Source organism: Centruroides vittatus, unplaced genomic scaffold (genome assembly GCF_030686945.1).
Source record: "Centruroides vittatus isolate TY-2023 unplaced genomic scaffold, ASM3068694v2 scaffold_386, whole genome shotgun sequence".
Classification (NCBI taxonomy): Eukaryota; Metazoa; Arthropoda; class Arachnida; order Scorpiones; family Buthidae; genus Centruroides; species Centruroides vittatus.
Genome location: NW_027122706.1, coordinates 1,505,009 through 1,531,080, shown reverse-complemented (window position 1 = coordinate 1,531,080; position 26,072 = coordinate 1,505,009). Strand labels below are relative to the sequence as shown.

At 31.7% G+C, this 26,072-nt stretch overlaps 1 protein-coding gene across 1 annotated transcript in view; it reads left to right on the top strand.

The window, feature by feature from the left end:
• LOC136988736 (ras-related protein Rab-30-like) overlaps window positions 1-25,364 on the top strand; it is a 44,558-nt gene extending 19,194 nt beyond the window's left edge. Inside the window, exons 3-5 of the mRNA XM_067286697.1 lie at window positions 3,294-3,377; window positions 14,351-14,534; window positions 24,166-25,364. Coding sequence (XP_067142798.1) covers window positions 3,294-3,377; window positions 14,351-14,534; window positions 24,166-24,428 — 531 coding nt within the window. The 3' untranslated portion in view covers window positions 24,429-25,364. The remainder of the gene's footprint in view (window positions 1-3,293; window positions 3,378-14,350; window positions 14,535-24,165) is intronic.
• Window positions 25,365-26,072: the final 708 nt, after the last annotated feature.

The following is a 26,072-nucleotide window of genomic DNA, read 5'->3' as shown; positions in this document are numbered from 1 at the left end:
AATCGGTGTCTCAACTGTCGGCTATCAAAAATCGCTACAAACTTTCCGAACAACCCAATATTAAAAGAATCTAGAATAAATCTTTAAAGTTTTACAATATAAACTTTCTTACTCTAAATTATATATTGAATAACAGTTGAAAATAAAAATGTACAGTGAAATACAGAATACAGATTCAATATACCTGCTGAGGTGAAATACTGTTTAATACAATTGTATGAATTTTACATTAGTTGTAACAGGCCACATGAATTTTAAATTTTGTCTTCTCTCCAAGAATGATATCTAGCTTACCAAGAATGAATACCTTACTGAGGCAATTCCTAATAAATATAATAATGTTGAGAAAAAAAAATCATAATGAAACCTTTAATTTTTTATACTAAATTGTTGATCTTTACAATAAGCATGCTTTCTTGCAGATATGGGAATTTGAACTTTAAAACAAAACAGTACATGGTAACACTAAAACAGTTTATCTGTAATGCTGTATTATATGAACTCATTCTGTTTTTTTTTTTTTACATAGGCAAAATTTAAAATCTTATGTAGTTAATTTTGGCATAATACAGGGTGGACCAAAAGTCTCTTAATATTTGAAAAGCCTGCTGCTTCCACATGGGCGCTGGTATCAGGGCGGGGAAGAAACCAGATGCGAGAGCAGCCAATAGGGATTAGTGTCATGGCGTCATTCACTGGAGCACAACGTGCGCTTTGTGTTCACGAGTACTATCGAAACAACGATTCTGCCACCAAAGCTAGATAGAAATTTTGTTCTTATTACAATATACGGAATGCAAATCAAGCTGCATCAATTCAAACAATTAAGAATTGGGTGTGGAAGTTCGAGACAACGGGTTCAACATTAATGCAGCTACGATTTGGCCAACCCAGGATATTGAGAGAGCTGGAAAACATAGAGCATGTACAAGTGTCTGTTCAAGAGCAACCTCGCCTGTCCACTCGAATGCGGTCTAGTGTTAAATGTGCCCAGAACATCTCTATATCGCTTTCTACACAAGGACCTACATTTACACCCATTACAAAATTCAAATTGTACAGGAATTGAAGCCTAATGACCATGCTAAGAGACTGCAGTTCGCTGATGAAATGCTGGAGAGGTTTCCGAACTTTAAAAACATTTTTTTCTCAGATGAGGCATGCTTCCATTTGAATGGTAATGTTAACAGACAAAATTGCAGATACTGAGTGACAATAACCCGCAATTGAAGCACCAAAAACCCTTACACTCACCGAAAGTGATTGTATGGGCGGCATTATCAGCGAAAGGAATCATTGGCTCATACTTTTATGAAGAAGCTGTCCTGTTATTGTCAATACAGAGCAATACATTGCGATGCTACAGAATTTTTTCGCACCAGCGTTACAAGACTTTTCAGGCTTCAACCAAAGAAGCTGGTTTCAACAAGATGGGGCAACATGTCACACTTCCAATGACTCTATAACAGCACTTCGTGAATTTTTTGGCCAAAAACTGATATCCAAAAGAGGTAACATTAACTGGCCACACCACAAGCTGGATTTGTCCCCAATGGACTTTTTCTTTTGGGGATATCTTAAAAGTAATGTTTACATCAGCAACCCAGAGTCTATTGAAGAATTAAAAGAAAATATATGCAATAAAATGCAAAACATTTCACCAACCACTTGTCGGGCGGTCATGGAAAATTTCCAGTCCAGGTTACAGGAGTGTAAAAATAAACAAGGCTCACACTTATGTGATGTTATATTCAAAAAAATAAAACCCTAATTTGTATACAGTACTTTAAAATACAATAAACAGTTGATTAACACAGCATGTTTATTTTTTATGACCATTTGAAATGTTAAAGGATTTTTGGTCTGCCCTGTATTAATATTTTAATATTTCTCTCTTATAAGAGAAATTTGCTAATGAGTCTCATTTAAAATTTATAGTAGTATTTGATAGATACTTTCTTTACTGGATTCTGATGACAACTTAAAATTACTAATTCATTTTACAGTCAAACCTGTTTTTATGCGGTCTTTTTATGTGCGATTTTTATTTGTGCGGTATAGTTGGCGACTAGTCTCGTGCGATTCGTCATGTCTCACGTTGACTTATTATAGCTAAATAAACTTATTATAGCAAAAATGAACTTATTATAGTAATATTATTGCATGAATATGCGAAAAATGAAATAATTTACTTTTTAAGTCAACAAAACACCACCTGGACAAAAATATGTAAAACAGACGATAGACCAGACGATTCAGTCAAGTGCTGACATCTGTTGTCAATAAATTCTATTTCGTACGGTTTTGAGTTATTTTCAATGTGAGACTTTTTTATGCGGTCCCTATTGACCGCATAAAAAAAATATATTTTTAATTGTGTTGCGAAAACTATTTTTTACAGCCATTCGTGAAGTTTCGTGCAATTTTTTTTTAATGCGTCTTTTTTAATGCGGTCCCTATCCCCCGCATAAAAACAGGTTTGACTGTACTTATTTTTAATTAATGTAAAAAATAAATCCAATAATGATGTCACAAAATATGCTTTTATCAGCACCAGTCTCATTTTTATAATTGTAATTTAAAAGTTAACTTTGAAGAAAGAGTAAACACCCTATTTTGCATATGATTTAATATGTTTATAATATCAGTGAATCATTATTGCTTCTGCATATTGAATTAGAAAGTGACATGATTTTGATAACTACAGTATTATATGAAAAAAAAATTTTTTGTTCAAAATATTGCTTTAATTATTTTAAATTTATACTCTATTAATATTTAAGTAATAATAATATTTTAATTGAAATATTTATGTAAATTTTAAAACAAAACTGTTTTCTATGATGATGTATTTATATTATAAAAGGAAATACAAAGAATGTATACTGATTCCTATTGAAAAAGTTAGATTAAACTTTTATTAGCTTTAATTAACTCTTTCAATAAAGATATGATAAAGCTCAACTAAATAATGGATTAATATTTGGTTTAATTAATAGAAAAAATTGCCCCCTGCAAGTTTTATTTTTAATATTTGTTATACAAAATTTCTTTTTTGTTTTAATAGAATATAAGAGTTGAAAATATATTCATAGTAAAAATAAGTTTGACCTTGTCACTTTCAAATTAGATATGTTTAAATATAAAATATTGACAATAAACCAGATTATCTTCATATACACTAAGTTAAACAGTATATATTTTAAGTTAATTTTTTTTAAATAAAAAACTTTTCAATATTATATTTTAAAAAAAGTTAGAGAATTAATTTTTAATCATTTTCTATTATTTAGGGACTTTTTCCTCCTGGTCAAGGAGCGACAATTGGAGTTGATTTTTTAATAAAATCGGTTGAAGTTGATGGAGAAAAAGTCAAGGTACATAAATATTAATAATACAGTAGAGCAGTGTTTCTCAAACTTTTTGGACCGCGACCCCCCTTCTGCACTTAAAAATTTCAAAGGACCCTGAAGAATAAGTATGTGTCAAAAAACAACCCAGAGGGAGGGGGTTAGGCTCGTATTTAAATATTTATATTATTTTTATTATTTATATGTGCAATTTATTTAAGTAAAAATTATTTTATATATTTTTTTTTTCTATTATTTCTAAACACGAATCCATAGTAAATTTATAAAATATTTGAAAAAATTGATCTGGCATCAATTTTTCAGCGACCCCCTAAATATTTTTCACGACCCCCACTTTGAGAATCACTGCAGTAGAGCATCGATTTATCCGAACACCGATCAACCAAAACATCGGTTAACCGAAAGCGTTTCAGTCAGACTGTGTTGGGACATGTCATGCTGAATCGAGTGTTTTTGATACTAGATTAACTTCTAATGTTTAATTTTTTTTTTGTTTTTATATTTTTCAATATATTTATTTTGTTTGTACAAAATAAAGAAATAATTTTTAACGATACAACAGCCATGATTATTATTATGAAAATTTTTGTTAGGCTTAACATCAATGAAAATTCAACACAAAGTGACATGCAATGGAGAAAAATTTCATGGGAACATACATGGGATATATTAATATACTAATTACATGGGATATACTCAGTGGTGATATTCGAAATATTTAACAAGGGGTTTGCTAGCAGAAAATTTTTCCCTGACAATCATTGACAAACGAAATGGAAGTTTTAGCTAGAAATAAATACAATACCTTTTCTTGCGATATCTCTAACAATCAGTGGCGTATTTGGAACTTAACGAGCCCTGGGTGAAGACCAGGTAACAATAGTATTTTAGTGCTGTCAACCTTTTTTTTTTTTTAAGGCAGAGAAATTCTTCACCGCAAAATGGTACTCCTGGTTATAGACAGATGTCATCATCTCTCGAGATACATCATCCTTTTTCTTTCGCTGTCCATAACCCGACACGTGTTCCACAGCCATCTTGTATTATCTTGCACGCGTGGCATTCTGGGATCTCTCTTATGACTGGATCTACTTTCAAGAACTCTCTTGAATCGATCGCGATTAAACCTCGTTTCGTTCGAGATTGAAACGGTCGAGAGAGAGATCGCACCAAGACATAGTTCCCGACTTTGCTCACAATCTAGATTGAAATGCTTGGTGCGAACGGGGTATAAGGCTCTAGTTTAGTAGTATTACAGAGTATAATACGCATATTTTAATATATTTAAAAAAAAAAAAAAAAACAAACCCAGAAATGTTCCGTGTGTTTAACAAGGTTCGGAAAATTTTAAAGCTTATAAAACATTATGTTAAGTTCAAAGCTTTAAACATGATGTCATTTCCTATTTAGCAAAAACAAAGTCTCTGTAGATTTAACTCTTTCATATAGTTAAATAAAATATTTTTATTCACATTTATTTTCACATTTTCAGATTTTTTTTTAATTGTTAATGTTATGGATGATTTCCTCATGTGCTCATGTTTGTTACACTTCAAATATAACATTGCCATATCTGGAAATATGAAGATATAAAAGTTTTATTTAATAACATAAGAGTTTAATCTGCAGAGACTGTTTTTGTTTTTGCTCCAGTGCCTAGTGGCTTATTCAGGGCTTAACAACGGGTTCAGCCAAACCTGTGCGAACCCACTGAATATCACCACTGGATATACTAATATACTATATTAATAATGTATTTTTTTGTACATAATCGGTTACCTGAAAAATCAATTTTCTGAACAACCCGTTCCCAGTTGATTCGGATAATCGAAGCTCTACCGTAATTCTAATCTAAATTTATATTAGTTTAACTTGTAATATTTCTGTTATAATTAAATAAACAAAATTTTGCTTTTATAACCCTCCTTTTTAGTGGTTATAAAAGTGAGTGATTATATCTGGCAAATATTGCTAATTTTAGCTTTGTACTAAAACAAAATTTATTTTTTCCATCCAATCACTGAATTATTTAAGATTTAAGATGGCAAATAATGATCTCAATTGCACTAATTTGGTGATTCAAATATTTAAAGAAGGTAGCCCTCATAGATTTACAATAATTGCTATTCTAAATTATTAGCAATGGAATTAATTTTTATTCATCTATGTATGCAATGGAAAATATTTTCATTATGAAGTAGAATATGATATATTAGATAATTTGTTTTATTCTGTTTGAATTTTCCAATAATTTTTGCAAGAAATTTGAGATTTAAAAAAAAAAAAACATAGCTCACTTGATATGATGTAATGTTTGGATTTTGAAGAATTTTTATTGCTTAGCTATGAGGTGTGTATCACTTGTTCCTTGGTGGTGGAATGATAACCATTCAAGACCCAGCACATCAGCTTCTTTCTTACTTGGAAAATAGAAGTCAGAAAAGGATTGAATTAGTGTTATGTCTAATAGTATTAGGTGCCCAAATCATGCACGCACAAAAAAAAAACCAGACTTGTAGGTAGTCAGTACCTACTAAATTTAAATATTTTTTCCATTTTAATTTACTTCATATTTTTTCTTCTAAAATGCTGAAAAATAAAAAATAAATATTTAAATTGCAGTATGTACTGCTTATTCTAATCCTGAATATTGTCATAATAAACATGTCATAAAACAAATTAAATAGCATTACAAGACTTTTTTGCTTATAATTATCATTCTTGCTAATGATAAGTTTGAATTTATTTAGACTGTTAATAACAGCCAAATCACAAAACAGATAATAAAAGTTATAAGCCATGTTCCAAAAAAAAAGCTAACACAATAGTCACAATCAATATAAATTAAATTATTAAATTGTATACGATGTTTACTCTTAATATGTTAAGGCTATAATCTTTATTATTGTTTTAAAGTATAAAACTGTACAAGGAGAGGGTCAGATGTTCAGGTCCCCAATTTGAAGAAAACTTTGTAAACATACAGTCCTTAACACAAACAGATCCTTGTCCAAATAATAATACCCACTTTTCAAGTGTTTCCAAAAAACAGGCCTTTGAAAATTGAAAAATTGAGTGTTTAGCTTATGATGTTGAAACTTTTGCATTTCCATTCTAAGCACTAGAGCTGCATGATGTAGGTTCAAACCTTTTGCAATTTTAGTTTTTTTTATGTGTAGCATTATAATTTTATTATTATATTGTATCATTAACATTATTACTACTATCATTATTTCCCAATTTTAAAGCTTATAAAACATTATGTTAAGTTCAAAGCTTTAAACATGATGTCATTTCCTATTTAGTAAAAACAAAGTCTCTGTAGATTTAACTCTTTCATATAGTTAAATAAAATATTTTTATTCATATTTATTTTCACATTTTCAGATTTTTTTTTAATTGTTAATGTTATGGATGATTTCCTCATGTGCTCATGTTTGTTACACTTCAAATGTAACATTGCCATATCTGGAAATATGAAGATATAAAAGTTTTATTTAATAACATAAGAGTTTAATCTGCAGAGACTGTTTTTGCTAAACAGGAAATGATGTCACAATTTTTAATCTCTTGTTCTATAAGCTTTAAACAGGAGAAATTATAATAGTAATAATAATGCTTCATCATGTAGCTCCAGTGCCTAGTGGCTTATTCAGTTGGCTATCACTGTTATGAGGAAACTGAAACTGCGAAAGATATAAGCTAAACACTCAATTTTCAGAGGCCTATTTTTCGGAAACACTTGAGAAGTGGGTCCTATTATTTGGACAAGGAGCTGTTTGATTTTAGGGCTACATTGTGCTCAGAGTTTTATTCAAAATGGAGACCCAAATATCTGACCCTCTCCTTGTTAGTATAATGGAAGATGCAAATAAGTAGTAGAAAAATTTGTCATTCAAAGATGAACTTGGAATTTTAGAATTCTATGATAAGTTGCCAAAAATGAGTCAATGCAAAGCTGCTGCACAGTTAAAAATTTCAGTCAGTGCAAGATTCAGTTTGTGCAAAATTTTGAAAAACAGAGTAAATATTGAAATGTCAGCAGATCAAAAATCCAGCAACAAGTTGCATAACTTTCTTGGCTGTTAAGTTATTTTTTAAGTAAAAACTCTTATGATGTTAATCATACTGTTAGTGTATGATGTCATCTGTTATGAGATTTCATCGTAAACCTTTTATATTATTAATTATTATAAAATGGCAAAATGCTTAATTTTGAGGGTAGAGATGAGTTTTTACTCACTAACATTTACATGTTTTTATAAATCTTCATTAGTTTAATCTCTTGATATATGACACGACCCCACCTCTATCTCCCACCCTGTTGACCTTTAATGACCAAAATTTTTTAGCATCAAATGCCCCTTATATAAGAGTTGTTATGCCAAATTTTGTTCTTTAATCATTACTTCATCCTGAGATATTAAACAAAATAGATGCCCATCCATACCCACATATGCACATTCCCCCCTCATTTTTTTTTACTTCTAGGACTTGGGTTCAGAAGGCTTCAAAATGTGGAAATTTGCAAAAAACCTGAATGCAAAAGTAATATTTCCTTGTTATGTATACATAACAGCTGAAAAAGTAAAATGAGAGCATGTTTTACAAGAGAACTGAAAAAGATAGTAAAACTGAATTAGCTTTGAAGCTTAATAATGTTGGTAAAAAAAAAATATATTAATGGCCCATTAACAGGTATATAAAGCAGGATTATTACCAAAAAATATGGAGAGATTTTATTTCAATCAATGTGTGTGGTTTGACCAGTAGAGAAAATGAGAACATTGACTTTGCATCAGCTGAATTGTGGATAAAGATAGAATGGCCAGAATGAATTTGCCTGCTTGCAGATTTTGATATGAATTGGTTTATTTAATACAAATATATTTTATTACACATATTTAGATTAATAGTTTCATGTGTAGTTTCATGTCTTTCATTGTAATAATAATGTCTTATATACAGTGGAACCTCGCTTAACGAGCATAATTCGTTCCAGAGTCTTACTCGTAATGCGAAACACTCGTTAAGCGAAACAATTTTTCCCATAGAAATTAATGTAAAATACGATAATGCGTTCCACGCCGAAAAAATGCTCAAATGTTTTATGTATAATGTTTATTCAAAAAAAAAAAAAAGTACAATATACACTATTAAGGAGCATGAATCATCATCATCTTTTCTTCTAGTGTGGAATGAACCATCCTGGAATGAGAATTCGATTTGCAGAAAAAAACACAGCTAATATGTTTGATAAACATCTCAAACGATATGCCAAATTCTTGGGTTATGTAAATACTATAATTAAATATTAGAAATTAATTAATTTGACTAGATATAGGCAATTATGTTTCCATCTCATATTAAATTTAATAATTATAAATAGTTAATTTTTAATTCAGACATTAATAAAATTAAATTTGGAATCAGTCATTAAATTTAATGATCCAAGAAGTTGGCATATCGTTTGGTGTGTTTATTATATAACGGGCTATGGTTGTTGATGTTTATAAGTAATATGTGTGAACACAAGTTTGGAAAAATATGTGATCACAGACGACAGTAAGATGCTAGCGGAACGAGTGCTAAACACAGACTGATGGAGCATGCTGCATTCACACAATTCAGGACTTTCCTCATCACTCGATATGCAAAACATCGCTTGTTAAGCGAGGTAAATTTTTACAATTTGCTGTGCTCGTTATGTGAAATACTTATTGTGCGAGGTGCTCGTTAAGTGTAGTTCTACTGTATTCCTAAAATGTATTTCAGCCTCTGGTATAAACCATACACTTAGCTGTAGACAGCTAGGTGTATGGTTTTAAACATTTTTGATTCTTAATAGTTTATAATTTTAATGTTTTGTAATTGAGTCTTGTAGTAAATTCTTTAGGTTAATTTTTATTATTTTATAAATGATGTTTATCTAAAAGGGCATTAACACCAGGGGCCAAAATGCATTTTAGGGATATATAAGACATTAATAGCTTCATGTATGTGATAACTCTTTCATTGTAATAATAATCTACATGCATAATAAAGTATATTTGTATTAAATATCTTTAAAAAAAGGAAGTAAAGGCCTGTTCTTAATGACTTGGTTTGTTCAAATCCAAGGATGTCCCATGTAAGTTGGACAGTTTTAATATTCAATGCAAAAAATATTTAATATTTCCTTATTTCTTTTCCAAGAGCTGGATTAGCTACTGAACTAGAACATGGTTAATTAATTTACAAGATATGCAGTTTTGGACTAAAGGTAGATTGCACATAACTGTATTCCCTTAGTCTAAACTTTCATAATATCATGTAAATTGATGTTTATAAAATTATGTTCTAGCCCAGGCCTGGCCAACCCAAATTGTTTTGCGGGCCACTTTGATCACGTGTAACATTACGGTGGGCCACAATCTAGGCAAACATGCTTTTAAAATAGTAAAACAAATACAAAATGAATAAGATTTTGTTATACCAAGAGTTTGTACTCACACTTGCACATTATAACAATGACATATGCAAATTTTTATTTATTGAATTGTTTTGGTATACACATAATGGGAAACAAAAGTTTTAATAAATATATAATATCGCTTAGCGGGCCACACAATTTAACGTGACGGGCCGCGGGTTGGCCAGGCCTGTTCTAGCCTGATAATTAGTCTGGCTCTATCATTGGATTATAATTTAGGTATGGCTTTTCTAAATATAGATTTTATATATACAATGGAACCTCGGTATACGACCTTAATCCGTTCCTGATATTTGGACTTATACCGAACAGGACGTATACCAAACCAACCTTTCCCATAAGAAGTAATGTAAAAGTGATTAATCCGTTCTCATGTAAAAAAAACTCCTCTTGATATGGTATATTAATGGGATTGTAAAATAATTGAAACACTGTTTGAGCACATTAATAAAAGAATAAATTTTATTATAGATTTTTAAAGTTATTACAGTAATAATCGCAAATAATTGCTTCTGATATGCTGTTGCCAGCACATTGTTTTTCAGTTATCGAAAGCAAAAGCAATTTCTCAACATGATCTAATGTCTCTGATCTCTGTTTAGAAATTGATTTAACCCCTTTCGCAACATTAGCAGATTTAATAATGTCTTTATTTTTCACGATTGTCGATATTGTTGTTCTGGGAATACGGTATGCAACAGCTAAATCTCGAACATGCATGCCACCTTCATATTTCTCAACAATCTTTTTTTTTTCAGTTCCATTGTGATTCTAGTGATTTTTTTTTTTTTTTTTTTTTTAGTTTCTGTTGCTTTTCATTTGCCTTTTTGCAATTCACGATTAATAAAAATAATAAAATTTTACTTGCAAATTAAAATCAGAAGAAATTTAACAAAGTTATAGACCATGGCACCACGAACGTCTAGTCTGGTCTAGTACACCGATAGTGCTACTTGTTTGTAGATGGTGCTTATAATTAAGTCGTATACCGAACAAAAGTCGTATACCGAGCAAAATTTGTTTCGTCTGAACAGGACATATTCTGAATTGGACATATTCTAAAGCAGATGTATACCAAAGTACCACTGTATATAAAATCTATATTTAGAAAAGCCATACCTAAATTATAATAATCCAATGATAGAGCCAGACTAATTATCAGGCTAGAACATAATTAATTTTATAAACATCAATTTACATGATATTATGAAAGTAAGTTTAGACTAAGGGGAAACAGGTAACAATCTTGATATATATATATCAAGATTGTTACCTTTAGATAAAAAACTTTTGTTCAACAAAAGTTTTTTGAAGTAATTTAGCATTAAAAAATTTATTTGCAAATTTTAATTTATAAGATTTTTTAAAATTAATATTATTTTCAAGAGGCATTGCAACATGATGTGATAACTAGAAACCTAATTAAAAATAATAATACAATAGTTTTTACATATTTGTTTCTGTAATCATTTAAATTTTTTTACTAGTTAGCATTTAGGTTTTGTATATTAATATTTGTAATGTTAATCATCACCAGTATTATGCCTAAGTAACAAACTAAATAAATCTAAGTTGAAAAAGTTTGAGTAAAAAAGAAATAGTTTTACCTAGTATAAGTTGTTTATTAAAACATTTTCAACCTGTTTAACCTGTTCAGCCAGTTTATATTAAAAATACTTCAAATATAGAATCAAATATAAATTTCAGCAAAGTTTAAAGATTTACAACAAAAAAAAGAATAAAATATAATCAATATTTGAAATTTAGGGCAGCTTAAAATAACATGAAGAAATTAATAAAAAGAATATTGCATTTTTGCTTTTATTGCTGCTGTTTATATTCAAATTTCCTTACTTTCCCAACTGTTCTATATAACAGAGAAAGTATGGTGATAGGTCAAAAAAATGACTTTCCTCAAATTTTTACATTTTTGGACTTGGGACCATACTATTGAGAAATGCAAAAAAAAATTCAGGGGTTTTTTCCTGTGTTGGGCAAAATTTTGTTCACCTTTGTTGAAGCTTAATAACGCCTGTGCTTTTTGTCAAAATTTCTGAAATTTTTGCAGGGAGGTTTGTTTATTAGGGGGATTGATGCTATTAAATTTTGATTAAAGTTGGGTGGGGAGATAAGGGGGTTGTGTCAAGTTGGGTCAGACTTTGACAATTTTACTTGTTATTAGCATTTACAATTTTTTATAAAACCCATCCCTACCCTCAAAATTAGGGTTTTTGCCATTTTATAATAGTAAAAATATAAAGTTTTTTTAATAAAATACCATATTTACTTGTGTGAAGCCTGAGCGATACTCAAGCTCATGTGTTTTTGATATCATAAAAATGTCAAATCAAGGGAACAAGCTTTTGATTCTGATGCTCGTAGAAATTGGAAGGATACTTTAAATCGGGAAATATTAAAGCTATTAATCGAGAGAAAAATGTTCTTTTTTTAACCTTAAAAGGAGATGCAGCGCTGATACATAATATCAGACTTATAAGAATTTGAAACAATTGAATACGAGCAGAGGTTTTAAGTTGCGATTAAATTCCCTTGATCAGAATAAAACACAGTGTCGAATTTAAACCTTTGATAGCTCGAAATGGTCGGTCATCTGCCTAGAGACAGGAAACCGACCAATCAGGAGCTGGAGATCCAGGGGAGAAAGATCTTATAAAAATCTGGATCTCAAGGGCAAAGCAGACTTGTCTCTGCCTCCCCTTGTGAAGACTTCTCGACTTCTTCCAGCCTCGAACCGAAGATTAATATCTGGACTCTCCCCTACGTTTACCAACCTGTTCCGGACATCGGGCTACTTTCATTTCGTCCAGGGACTTCCGACCATCCTAGAAATTCCAACCGACTGCCCCGGGGCCAACGCTTCACCGTCCAGCAGTGCCATCGGAACAAGACACACTAGACTGTAAGATATAGTGTAAATAAACGGGTTTGTTTGTCACTGCAGCTATCTGCCTCACTTTCCTTCACCCCACATACGATAAGTCCTGACATTTGGAAATCACGAATTCGGCAACCTCACACTTGCATATAAGATGAGGTTTTTATTCATTTTTTACTGCTTCTAAAACCTACATCTTCTTATACACATGAACAAAGGATTCTTTTCGTTTTTGCAATAATTTTTGTCAACGGTGTCTTGGCAGTTTTTACTGGATACTTGCTCTTTGGTGTTTAAAAATGAAACTATTTCATCTGGGTCGTTTGATCGTTCTTGTGTATTGTCAGGAGTAAAGGTGAATAGCAATAGGAAAAGCAAAGCTTTTGAATTGAATTCCAAATTGAAATTCCAAACTTGGCTCACCAGTGGTCAAACGGTTCTGTTCCTTGAACACTAAGAGTTCAGTCGTGGGTTTGAGCCTTGCCAGGACATGTACTTTTCTGGGTTTTCTCCACATCCGTAATGCCTGAATAGGAGCCAGTTACCCTTTAAAAGACCTCCTGGAAGGCATGCCCTGAGGCAGATTGCATAAGTGTTGTGTTGCTGTAACTTAACAAACAAACAAAATTCCAAAATCACACAGAAGCACAGTATAAGTTTTAATCCACTCCCACATGAAAATAGATGATTATTTGGAAATCAGAATTTGGAGAAACTCATAAATGTAATTGACAGAGAGTAGATTAGACTTTAAGAATTTGCAAAAAAGGTTTCCGATTGTCAAGCTTTATGTGTACAAATTGTTGATTTTACAAGATTTTTTTCCCTTAAAGTTTAAAATGCCAGTAATTTTTGTGGGACAATGTGCGCATTTACATGCATTTGATAATATTTTATTTGTGATTAAACTAAATAAAATTAGAATTATATTAATGTATTTAATTTTCTTTATTTTGATCTTTAAAGTCACACCTCATCCTATATGCGAGATCGTCTTATACCCGAGTAAATACGGTATAACAAGATAGTGCCACAAATGTTGCCATGAAAGTTAACCAACTCATTGCTGGATTTTTATTTTGTTCTAAACCTTCACTTCCAGTAAAGTTTTAAAGTTATGAATTCTATTTTATATTTGAATGATTTATAACCTGAAGTGACTTGTTAAATAGGTTAGAAACATTCACTTTATTGAATTTGTAGTGGATAAACAAAAATTGTTAGTAACTAGAGAATAAGACAAATGCAGTAATGTTATTTTCAACTAATATATAGTGATATAAATTACCAATTAAATCATAATTTAGATGAACATCTTATATTTTTATCATGAATCAATTGTTTGAATTAAGTTATTTCAATAATAATAAAAACAAAGTGAAAGTGCTGAAGATCATTATATTGTGTTTAAATTAAAATATCTTATTTAAAATAGAATATTTATCTTAGCAGCATTCAAATAAAATTAAATAACTATTTGATTGCTTTAAATAGAATACTGATTTGCCAGTAATATGTTTTAATTTGTCAATTTTGTGCCATTAACATATTAATAGGATGAATTGCCCATTAATATGTAATTATTAAAAAGTATTTTAAACTTTTTTACAGCTTCAGATATGGGATACAGCAGGTCAAGAAAGATTTAGATCCATAACACAGAGTTACTATCGAAGTGCTCATGCACTTATACTAGTTTATGATATCAGCAGTCAACCAACATTTGACTGCCTTCCAGATTGGCTTAGAGAAATTGAACAATATGCTAATCCAAAAGTTCTAAGAGCTCTTGTAGGTAAGTTATTTATTTTTCAGTAATTTCTACTAAGTTTATAATATGTTGGCTTCTAACTTTATAATCAACACTGAAATGTTTTATTTTTATTCAGTATTAAAATAACTTCTGTAATGCAAAAATACATTTTATACTAGCAATAACGCCCGGTAATAATTGCATTATTTTAAGATTTGAAAAACTATTTTCTATACATATTTAAGTCTTTATTTAGTTAATTAAAATTAAAAATTTTTTAGTGTTCATACAATAATAAATAATATTCAGTTAGAATATAGTTTTTATGCCTATATTATATTACATAAGGTACTGTACATTTATGTCAGTGTCACTCAATATTAATTACTTTATTTATGAATTAGTTGCATGTAAAATATCATATGAGTTGTCAGCATAGTTAAATGACAGACTTAGTGGAGTGAAATCTTGCCCTCAAATTATCTTTATAAAAAAATCATTTTTAAATCTTTAGTTTACATTTTATATGAATTTTCCTTTTTCTAACAACAAATAATATAGTCACTGTGTGAAGTATTGTTTTTATTTGATCTAATTTTCATATTCAGTTAAACCTCAATTTATTATTATTATTGTTGTTGTTGTTGTGTTTAGTGGGATATACTTGGTTGATACCGGTGGCTGTGTACTATGCCAGACCAGAGTTAAGGCATGGCAACCAAAACAAAACTAAAATTAAATTAGTGTTTCAGTGTGTGTGTCTGTATTCAGGAATTTCCTAACAATATGGCATATATTCAATATAGTGGCCTTCTGTAGTGTGGTATATGTATTTCTACTCAATTGTAGTGTGCCCAGGCTTGTGTATAGTCTGTGTGGTATGACACCTGTAGAGGAGAGAACAACAGGTACAATAAGCACCTTATCCATCCTCCACAGATGCCTTATTTCCTGAGTGAGTTCTGCGTACTTGCTAATTTTTTCAGTGAATGTTTTTGTACATTGTGAGTGTTTGTTTGGAATGGATATGTCTATAATGTATGTGTTGGTAAAAATGAATAAGAAGAAACATGGCCGACGGTTATTTATACTTAATATACAATAAAATATAAATAAGACATTTTTCTCAAAGTAAATCCTTTGCTTATTGTCCTTCTTTCCATTGTTTTTCACCATCTGCAGTCCATCAAAATTTACAACGATACGGAGATGACCTTTCATTTGAGGCTACTGCCTCCATAATACAGTATGCAAAATATGGTAAAGCGTCATCTGGTTTTTCTTGCCACTATGATAAAAATACATTTCGGTAAAAATGAATAAGTATAATTAAGTATAAATAACTGTCGGCTATGCTTTTTCTTATTCATTTTTCTTATACTTAGTGAAAAATGCATTTATATTTAATTGTATATTAAGTATAATGTATGTGATTATGGCTCTGTCGTAGTACATTTTGTGAGTGTTGTTTTCCAATACAGTTTGTGGAATATATTTGTAGTATGGTTTGTGGATGTCTAATAATTTGTGTTTGTTTGCAAGCTCTTGGTGTATTCTATTTCCTACTTGATTATGTCTATGTAAATAATCTGTCTGTGCCAAGTGCTTGCAACCAGAAATGATGTCATATCATGCCAGAAACTATACAACACATTTTCTGCATGTGTCATTTGTGAGTGTTGTATCTTTGAGTATGTGTTTTCTGTAGTTTTTAGTATTTATGACCTGATCCTGTATGGCAATCATGAATCCTTCCATCTCCCCAAAGAGGCATCCCTGAGCTAACCAGCTGTTTGACACAGTTTTGTCAACAAAATCCTGGGCCAGGTCATAAGGATGCCTTGCCATGGAGTGCCTTTCGAGCCCACGATTGCTTAATGGTGTCTATGCTTTTTATATGTTGTGTTATGTCGTGTCCATATGACATGAGTGCAAGTTTAATGGCATGTTATTTGAGTCTGCTAGAGTTACTGCTTTATGTAACTGTGATGTTTGTTCTTTTCTGTGGAAAAACTCTCGCAGTGACTGTATTTGTTTGTAGTGAAGGTTAACTATGTCAATCAGGCCACGTCCACCATCTTTACATGGAAGGGTTAATCTTTTTGTGGCAAATTTAGGGTGATGTTGTTTATGCTTAGTAAGTGTTGTTCTTGTTTTTCTTTGGAGTTGCTCAAGATCTGTGTGAGTCCAATGTATAACTCCAAAAAAATATGTGAGTACTGGGGTCGTATTCTGGTCATCTCTCACAAGCCAGTTGCTGATTGGCTAATCATTTGTTTACATCTCGAGAGATCAATGCATGTCTCTAAATGCGATTCTGGACAACTTTTTCTCTCTTCGCTTCTCTTGTTTATCAGAGATGAGCGGACAGTTGTCTTTCAACCGGTCTGTCATCTTTTGCCTCGATTTTGTTATATCCAATATGGAGACTGGATGCTATTTGTGCTGTACAATTGTATTAGAGAACATTCTCTATCTCGGCAAAAAATATTTCGAGAGAGAGAACGTGTCTGATTTTTTTCCAGTACCTACACTGATTTCTTTTTTTTTTTTTTTTTTTTTTAAATTATCCTACATCAATTACTGAACTATCGAATATGATATTAATCTTACTTAGATAGTTAAGGAGAAATTAGATGGTAATATTTCAAAAAATATCTAAGTTTGCATGCTTTTCTAAGTTAGGTTATTAAAATTTTTATTTGTTAAGAGAGAAATTGACATTACAATCTGTAAAAACGTTATAAAACAAAAAACATAACTTTGTTGAAATTATGTGCTTTATTTGAACACATGCTTTCCTTGCCACATGATCTATGATTACATATGCTGCATTTTCAAAAATTTTACAATTTCATTGGTTAAAATTCTGTACTGTGGTGTGTGTGCAGATAACCCGAACATGAATAATCAACCAAATAAAGTCATGACATCAACGACAAAGATTAGATTGTTTTGAACGACCAGAATCGACACTGTATGAGAAACAAATTTCATCTCTCACTTTGACATCATTTGTTGGTGAAAGAAGAAACGAGAGATAAGTGGCCAGAATATGGCCCCTGCAATGACATAGATGTTTATTGCTTTAACTGTGTGTTTTGCATTTTAATTCTGTTCTGAGAATAGCATTTAACCTACTTTGGTATCCTTTAATTAATCTTTGCTTTATTTGTGCATGTTCTGTTAGTTTGGCCTGTTGGAATCCTAAATACTTGTAGAACTCTCCCTCTTCCATGGATTCAATAACGTCTCCATTTCCAAGTGCAAAATCATCTTTCTTCAGGACTCCTTTTTTTATGTGAAATGTTTTGCATTTGTCTAGGCCAAACTCCATTTGTATGTCCTTGGTGTATGAATGTGCAATTTGTAGGAGTTGATGAAGTTGTTTTTGTGTGGATGCATAAAGTTTTATGTCATCCATGTACATAAGATGTGACAGTGTAAACTGTGTTGTTTTTTCATGTCTGATATTGTAGCCATATTGTGTGTTGTTTAACATGTTGGATAATGGGTTCAAGGCTAGGCAGAACCAGAGAGGACTCAAGGAATCTCCTTGAAAAATTCCTCTTCTAATAAAGATTTGGTTTGTTTGTATGGAAGTGTTACTAACCCTGAGATGTAGTGTTGTTCTCCAGTGCTGCATAGTGTTTTGGAAGAATGCAATGAGTGATGGATGTATTTTGTACGTGTAGAATATGTAGCAGCAAACTGTATGGAACACTGTCAAATGCTTTTCTATAGTCTGTATATGCCATGTGTATGTTTGTGTTTTTTATGTGCTTGCCGTAAAATAACTCAATCTAATGAGTAACTGTTCTTTGCATCCCCTGTGATTTCTATGGCAACCCTAATTGTTATTCTGTGAGAATGTCGTGTTCTACAATATGTTTGTATATTTTGTTTGTGATACAAGATGTCAATAGTTTGTAGAGTGTTGGAAGACATGTAATTGGTCTGTATTGTGTGGGGTCTGTGGTATTGGTTTTTGTTGTTTCATGTAGGTGATGCCGTGAGTAAGAAACTTTGGCATGTCTTATGGATTGAAGATGATGTGTGTTAGGTATTTAGCTAGTTTAGTAGCTTGGTGCAGTGATGTAAACTTTTTGTACCAGAAATTGTGAATGTTGTCAACACCAGGTGTCTTCCAGTTGTGTGTTCTGTTAACAGAGTAGCAGATGTCGTGTACATTTATTTCAGCACAGGGCATAGTTGGTATGTTATGCAAGTTTTTGTTCTCCTCCTCGATCCAGCCTGTATCAGAATTGTGCGTAATAGCACTAGACTAAAGAGAGAACCAATAAGTTGTGAGTTGTTGTTCTGTTGGTGTGCCACTGTGCTATGTATCAGTGTTTGTTTTGGTACTAATTTAAAATGTACAACACCTTTAACATATCCAGTATGAATTTTTTAATAGCTTAATAATGTTTTCGGCTACATTAATCAGCCTTTGTCAGTTAAACGAATAACAACAGTGAACCAAATTCAAATTTACAAAAACCGTGTTTGAATTTACAAAAAACCGCGACTGCGCATAGATGGGACTATGCTACAAACAGAATATAAGAACCAATGAAAGGCAATAAATACAGGAATAAGATAAAACCGTAGTACGTTCCTCTTTTTTTCGTGCCAAAGCGTAACGCTATTCAACAAGTGACTTCCAGGCAGATGATAGGCCATCTGCATCTCTGTGGTTGATGCAAAGTTTAGATAACTGTGCTTTATGTATCTATTTTTTCCATGTATTTGATAGCCTGCCTGGATCAAGTGGCTGTTATGATGGCGGCCTTATCCCAGTGTGTTATACCCTGCTGTCTAGCAAAAGCCGCTAGGACCGTGCTGTCACTGCTTCTGTTTACCGAGTACTTATGCTCTTTTATCCTCTGCTTCAGGTTACGTAATGTGGTGCCTACGTACACCAGGTCGGTGTTAAAACAATGATCCTTTATCGGTATCGAATATACCCCTGTTAACTCACTCGAGTGACCTCTCCTCTTGTCATTTCTCAATAGCCGGTAAATCGTTGGATTGCGTTTGTAAATTACATGAAGGCTCCTCTCCCTGGCCACACTTTTGACAACCTTATTAAGAAAGGGCGTATAGCTCAACACAACCGTTTTTTGTGGATCCCAGTCATTGTGCTGCCAGTTATTCTTCTGCAATTTAGTAATTAGACGATCAACGATACCCCTTTGGTATCCATGCCCTGCAGCTACCCTTCATACGTAGGCTAATTCCTTCAAAGTGTCTTGAATGCTTGAGCAGTGGGTGTAAGCTCGTTTGACCCAGGAACAAAATGCTGCCATTTTAAACTGCCCAGGGTCTACAGAGTTACTGGGGATGACGAGGGGCTGGTACACTGGTTTACGGTAGACACGTGTCCGTATCTCCCCTTCTTTGTAGGTGATCAACAAGTCCATGAAATTAACAAGAAACTCACTCTTTTGATCCAGTTCCACAGTTAGACCGTACGGTTTGTGGTTTATTACGTCTATGAAGCGTTGGATGTTGCAATCATTAGCTTAGAGGATGAAAATGTCATCCACGTACCTGGTATATATTAACATGTCGCTCTGGAATAACGGTAAGATATCGTGTTCGAGGTTGCGTAGCACCATCTCACAGAGGACTGCGGACATGGGACTTCCCATCAGGACACCCCTTCCTTGCAGGTAAATATTCCCATCAATCTCAAAGAAAGAAGAGTGGCAGACCAAATCAGCTAACTCCAAGATATGCATGTGGTATTTGTGGGAATTCCTGACGTTGGCAAACAAGAAGTCCCTTAATGCTCAGAAGCATGGTGGAAGTCTTATGGAGGGGTATAGGGCCTTAGTCCATAAGTCATGATTTCCCTATCTGTCAACATAACCTCCTCCAGCTTTTGCACCAGTTGTAAAGTTTTTTATGCTAAAGGGGTAATCCTGTAGCCTATTCCGTATGAATTTAACAAGTTTCTTTTCCAGGAGAAATGTTGGCACACGACATTTTTCCACGACTGGATGAATTTGCTGGCCTGGCTTGTACATCTTCCCAAATGCAAAAATTTGCAGCAGCACTGGTACATTTACAACAACCTAATCCAAATGCAAAACGTGCGCCAAGGATGATACGGAGAATTTCTTAACTCTGCTCTGCAATGTATCCAGTAATCTGTCCGGTGCAATAACACACTCCATGTCATTAATATATTCACGTAGTTTCTGGTTGAAGGCTGATAAAACTAAATAATGAAGCTGATAATGAAAGCTGATAAAAACTAAAGGATTTGTTGCACAAATCCTTTAGTTTTTATCAGCTTTCATTAGCACTATATTGTTCTCACGGAGCCAATTCCTAGAATCCCCGATATAGGTTCACAAACGCTTGGAGTGTGCATTCGTTCATATCTCCCTTTCCGCTAAAAATCTTGTTTTCCAATGGATATAATCCTGTTTGATTGGACATAAATCATAGATAATTAGCTCAACATCAGGTATGATGGTATCCGGTTGTATTCTTGGGTATGGAGCATACATAGGGCTGTGATCTAAAGCTTCTATTAGGCATCGTGGCAGGGTGATATCATCCCAAGCGGTGAGTGCGCAAATTGCTTTAGTTTGAGGTTTAATGTGTTGGCACTTGAATAGCCATCTAAGCTTCTTCACATATCTACGTTTTAACATCCTTTCAACATCAGATGTGAAGTTGATCACTCTATCGTTGATCTCCATTAATAAGGTCTGGTCTTCTAGGTAGAGTTCCTCCTCCAGGCAAATGATTTTATGGAGTAATGAATAATAAGATCTCCTAACATTCTTAATTGCCTTGTTGAGGCACAGACGCCTTAGCTACTGATTTGTCTGTAGAAAAGTTTTTCATTGTTTGTGAATAATTTAGTTTGTTACATCATGTTTTGTGTGTGTTTTGATTTTCTTAAAAATGTTTTTGAGTTGTTTCTTTAATTTGGGTGTTATGTTGTTTTTAGTGTATTGTGTCAGCCTGCCTAATTGTTGTCTAATGTCATTTATTTGTGTTTCTATTCTTCTCTGCCAGGCAGGCTTGTGATAGAACTGTGTTTTGTGTGTATCTGTCTGTGATTATATTTTCAGTCCCTGATGTGTCACGACTGTGACTGTCCCAGCATAAACTAATGTATGAATATCTGAGAGTGTAGAAATTGAATGGATGTAGTGTGGTAGTAAGTTGAGTGTTTACATAATTTTGTTTTTTTTCTACTACCTTTGACGTGTTGATTTTTGGTGTTCATGGTCTGTGTGTGGGATCTGTACCTGTATATTTAGTGAGTGTTTCCTGAAATATAAGTGAGAGTGTATTAACTAAATCTATGTCTTTGTTATCAGTGATGGAAGAGGAAGTGTCTGTAGTATTGTTAGTGGTAATTGTTGTATGTGTGCTATTATCAATGCTTGTTACTGGATTATCCTGGCAGGTTACTTGATTAATGTTAAATGCTTCCATTTGTTGATGTATTTGATCAGCAACCTGTTGTTTGTGGGATAAGGTTGTTGTATATAATTGTTCTTTTTTGATCAACAACCCTTTATTTGGTGACAGTGAGGTGAGGATATTGTTGTGTGAATCTATAGTGTAGTTGTTGTCTGTATGCTGTCATGCTTGCTTTGAGTTTTGTGATGGTGTAGTAAGTACGGATGATAAACTCGTTCATTTCTATTGTCCATTTCATCCGTTGGCATGGTTTTCCAGCCTTTGTGGTCTGTGGATGCATTGACACAGAAACACCAAGGTTAGGTTGGGTCCTCACACATCTGTTGAGGTCATTGCAGTAGCCATGCTTGGGTTGCCACTGGTAACCAAGGGAGACTGTGGCCTATTTTTTAAACATGAGCCTCTGCCTTACCCACAAATGCGGACCTTGTTAACCTGGGCGATGTCCAAGCCAGTATCATACTTAGATCTGGTTTATACCATGATAAATATCTCCACAGAATGTTGGTGTGGTCACTCTTAGCTTCATTTCTCCCTATAGACCTTACTGGCATGGGTGTTCCTACCAGGAACTTGTGCTCCAGTCTGCATTGCTCTATGGATCAGTAAAATTACTGGACACTCTCACCACAACCAGGTGGTGACCATGGGAGAGGAGAAATATTTATTAATTAAGAGGTTGAAGCATTTGCTTTGCTATTTGCTTAAGTATTTTCAAATTAAAATGGCACACAGTATATTTCACAAATTTAAAATATTGAGGACTTGGCTTCTTCAATAGTTTAAATTTAAATTTATTAACTATTTTCATTTGTTAATTCTCCTCATAAATATTAACAAATGCAATATTTATGGGGAGAATCCATTTGCATATATTCATTGGTTCTTTAGGATTGTGTTAATTAGTAGGGCTTTGTATTGAGGTGTAAGTGAGTTTATGTACTGTACACTATAAAATGTTACACAATACAGGTATACCTCACCTTATGTCGGTAATTGGTTCCAGGAGAGGCGATGTAAGTCAAAAAACAGTGTAAGTCGAATTTACTTGTGTAGTTAAGACATAAGTCGAAATTACGGTGGAAAATGCCAATAATGAGCACGTAAATAACTAACGCTTCTCCCACGCCGGGTTGTATAAACAAAAATTAAATACTTTCTAAAACTGATAACTGGCGTGAAATATTTTCAAAATGGTGAACGTTTTCGCTGCCCCTCCTGGGCTCTTCCTCGAGCCAATTCTTTTTGCTGGAACCGGATTCGATAATCGAATAGTTTAAATAAATGGAACGTGTTCCGTATCTAAAAGTTCGAGTACGTGCGGCAACTGCATGCCGTTCTAAACATTTAAATTTCTTTTATTCCATTGGGAAAACGATGCCATTGGCCTGAGGAAGAGCCCAGGAGGGGCAGCGAAAATGTTCACCATTTTGAAAATATTTCACGCCGGTTATCGGTTTTAGAAGGTATTTAATTTTTGTTTAATAATGAGCACTTAAAGACCACTAAATAAGACGACAACACAGAAATACAGATGTTTTCATGTTTCGTTCTCTAGGATTTATGATGATTATATTAACATTTACTGTAAATGTACATATTTAAATATGATTTTATGTGCTTTTAACGCTTTTCTAGTGATATTACAACTTCAATATTTGTGGTGGACGGATGTAAAGTCGAATAAAATGACTTAAACTTGATTTTTATTTTTCCATATACTTTTTTGACAAACGACGTATAATCGAGAACGACGTAACTCGAGGTATACCTGTACTCAATGAAGTATTTACTCACTAAATTTTGGCTTAGAAAATACTTTGAAGGCTATGACTTTAAATTATTTTTGCTGTCACATTCTAAATATAGCATCAGTTAGAATGGCATAATTGCCACATTTTATTACTTTAAAATTGTTTTAGTCAAAATACTACTTTTTCAAGTAGAAAGTTGTCCTCTCTATTCAATAAAATAATACATGTTGCATTGAAAATAATTTTAAGAAAGTTACTTAAAAAATTGTCTTGTTTTTTAAAAATTAATTTATAAAATTTATTAATAAAAATAAGTGAAAAAGAATATAAATATGTAACTGTTAACAAAACTTTTAAATTTTGTTTATTGAAATAGCTTAAACTTTATAAATTCAATATGATGTATTTAGTTTCTTAAATTTTGTAGTGACCAGTAATTTACTTTTTAAAAAATTACAATTTTATAGGAAATAAAATTGATAAAGAAGATAGAGAAATTCCACGTCATATTGGAGAGGAATTTGCAAGAAATCATGATATGTATTTTATTGAAACATCTGCAAAAGAATCGGACAATGTTGAAAAACTGTTCACGGAAATTGCTATCAGACTTACAAGGGAAGCAAAAATGAGTAATCCTCGTTTTGGAGTGAGAACAGTTAATGAGCTTCAGACAGGACTTAATAATACAAATGAAAGTACTGATCATACTTGTTGTAAGTTTTCCTGAAGATAGTTGAGAATATAATATATAAAAATTATTAGTTCTTCCTATGATTTTCAACATTCCATCTGATGTAAGAATATCTTCTTTTAATTTAGTCATATTTACTAGATATTAATAAATTTCTGTGATTATGATAATAAAATCAAAGAAAATGACTCTTATTAAAGATATAAGCATATCACTGATAATATAAATTCAAAGCTATTAATCAAACTTTTATCTTACATTCCATCCTTATGTATTAAAATACTTAATTTTATGAAGACAAGTTATGATAGTTTAGTATTTATTACAAATGTCAAAGTGAAGAATGATATTAAACTAAATTTTTATATTTTCTTGTGGATTGACATAATCAGTTATTTTTTTCTGATGTTAATAAGCTGTGTTCATTTTCTTACCATAGCATATAAATTTTCATCCTCAAATTTATGAGTGAAGTGAAAACAATTTCATAATAAAGAAATTTTATACCAGTTACAAAAGAAAGAAAAAATGTATTAACTTGTAAAATTTTATATTTATTTTATGATGTATTGTTTCTGTGAAGATTAAAGCAAAAAATAAAATTATAATTTGAGTTCAAAAAGTTTTTCAAATATATTTGTGTTATGTATAAAAAAATTTTTACATCCATCATCCAGCTATAAATTCTATTTTATACAAAAAAAAACAATATCAAAACCTGCTATATTTTTATTAAATATGTAAGACTATTTACCATAACAAAAATATTGTATACATTTGAATAAGTATTAAGATTTATCCATTAACACTTAAAATGGATTCTTCATCATATACAGATCATAAACAGTTTATATTGTAAACTAAAAATTGTGTGCATTTTTCATAAACTTTCTTTTAATCATTTTGCAGAATTAATGAGTTAGAACTTTATAAACTCTTATATTTGCAAAACTGATTGATTGGATTAACATCAAAGTTAGCATTGACATTATTATATATTTTGTTTTTAAAATTATTCAAAAAATTTATAAAATCAAGTTTTTTAAATACTGATTTAATTCTACATTTGAATAAATATAATCGTCAAGAACAAAAATCTTTCCTTTCAAAAATTTATAAACTGTTTTTAATGAATTTTGAATTGTCATGTAAAATCTCGTAAAACAAATGTATCAGTATTTGTACAGATCTCATCTTAATGATGACACATCATTACGGTTATAATATAATGTGCAAATATATTAAGATTGATGTTTTATGTTCAATTGATGATATAGAATATACTTTAAATTTTGCAGGAAAAATGAAATAATTATATATATATAGTGTTTTTATGAAATTATTCAGTTAAATTGTTGCAATGTTTTATATTTTATCGAAAGGAGTTCCTATATTATTTCATCGCTCAATTCATTAATTTTGAATTTATTGATATTTACCTATGTGTATTTAGCAGTATTAAGTCAGTTGATATTTGAAGGTTACTTCTCTAATTTAATATTCTTACTAATATATTCATTTCAATTTTTATTTATATTATAAAAGAATTATCAAATATGCAAATGTGACTTTATTTCATATAATTTTTAAGTGTGCTAAAATAATGTTTATTTAAGGTCATCAAAACTTATTAAATAAACTATTATTATTTATTAAAAATATGTATGTTTAAAAAACATT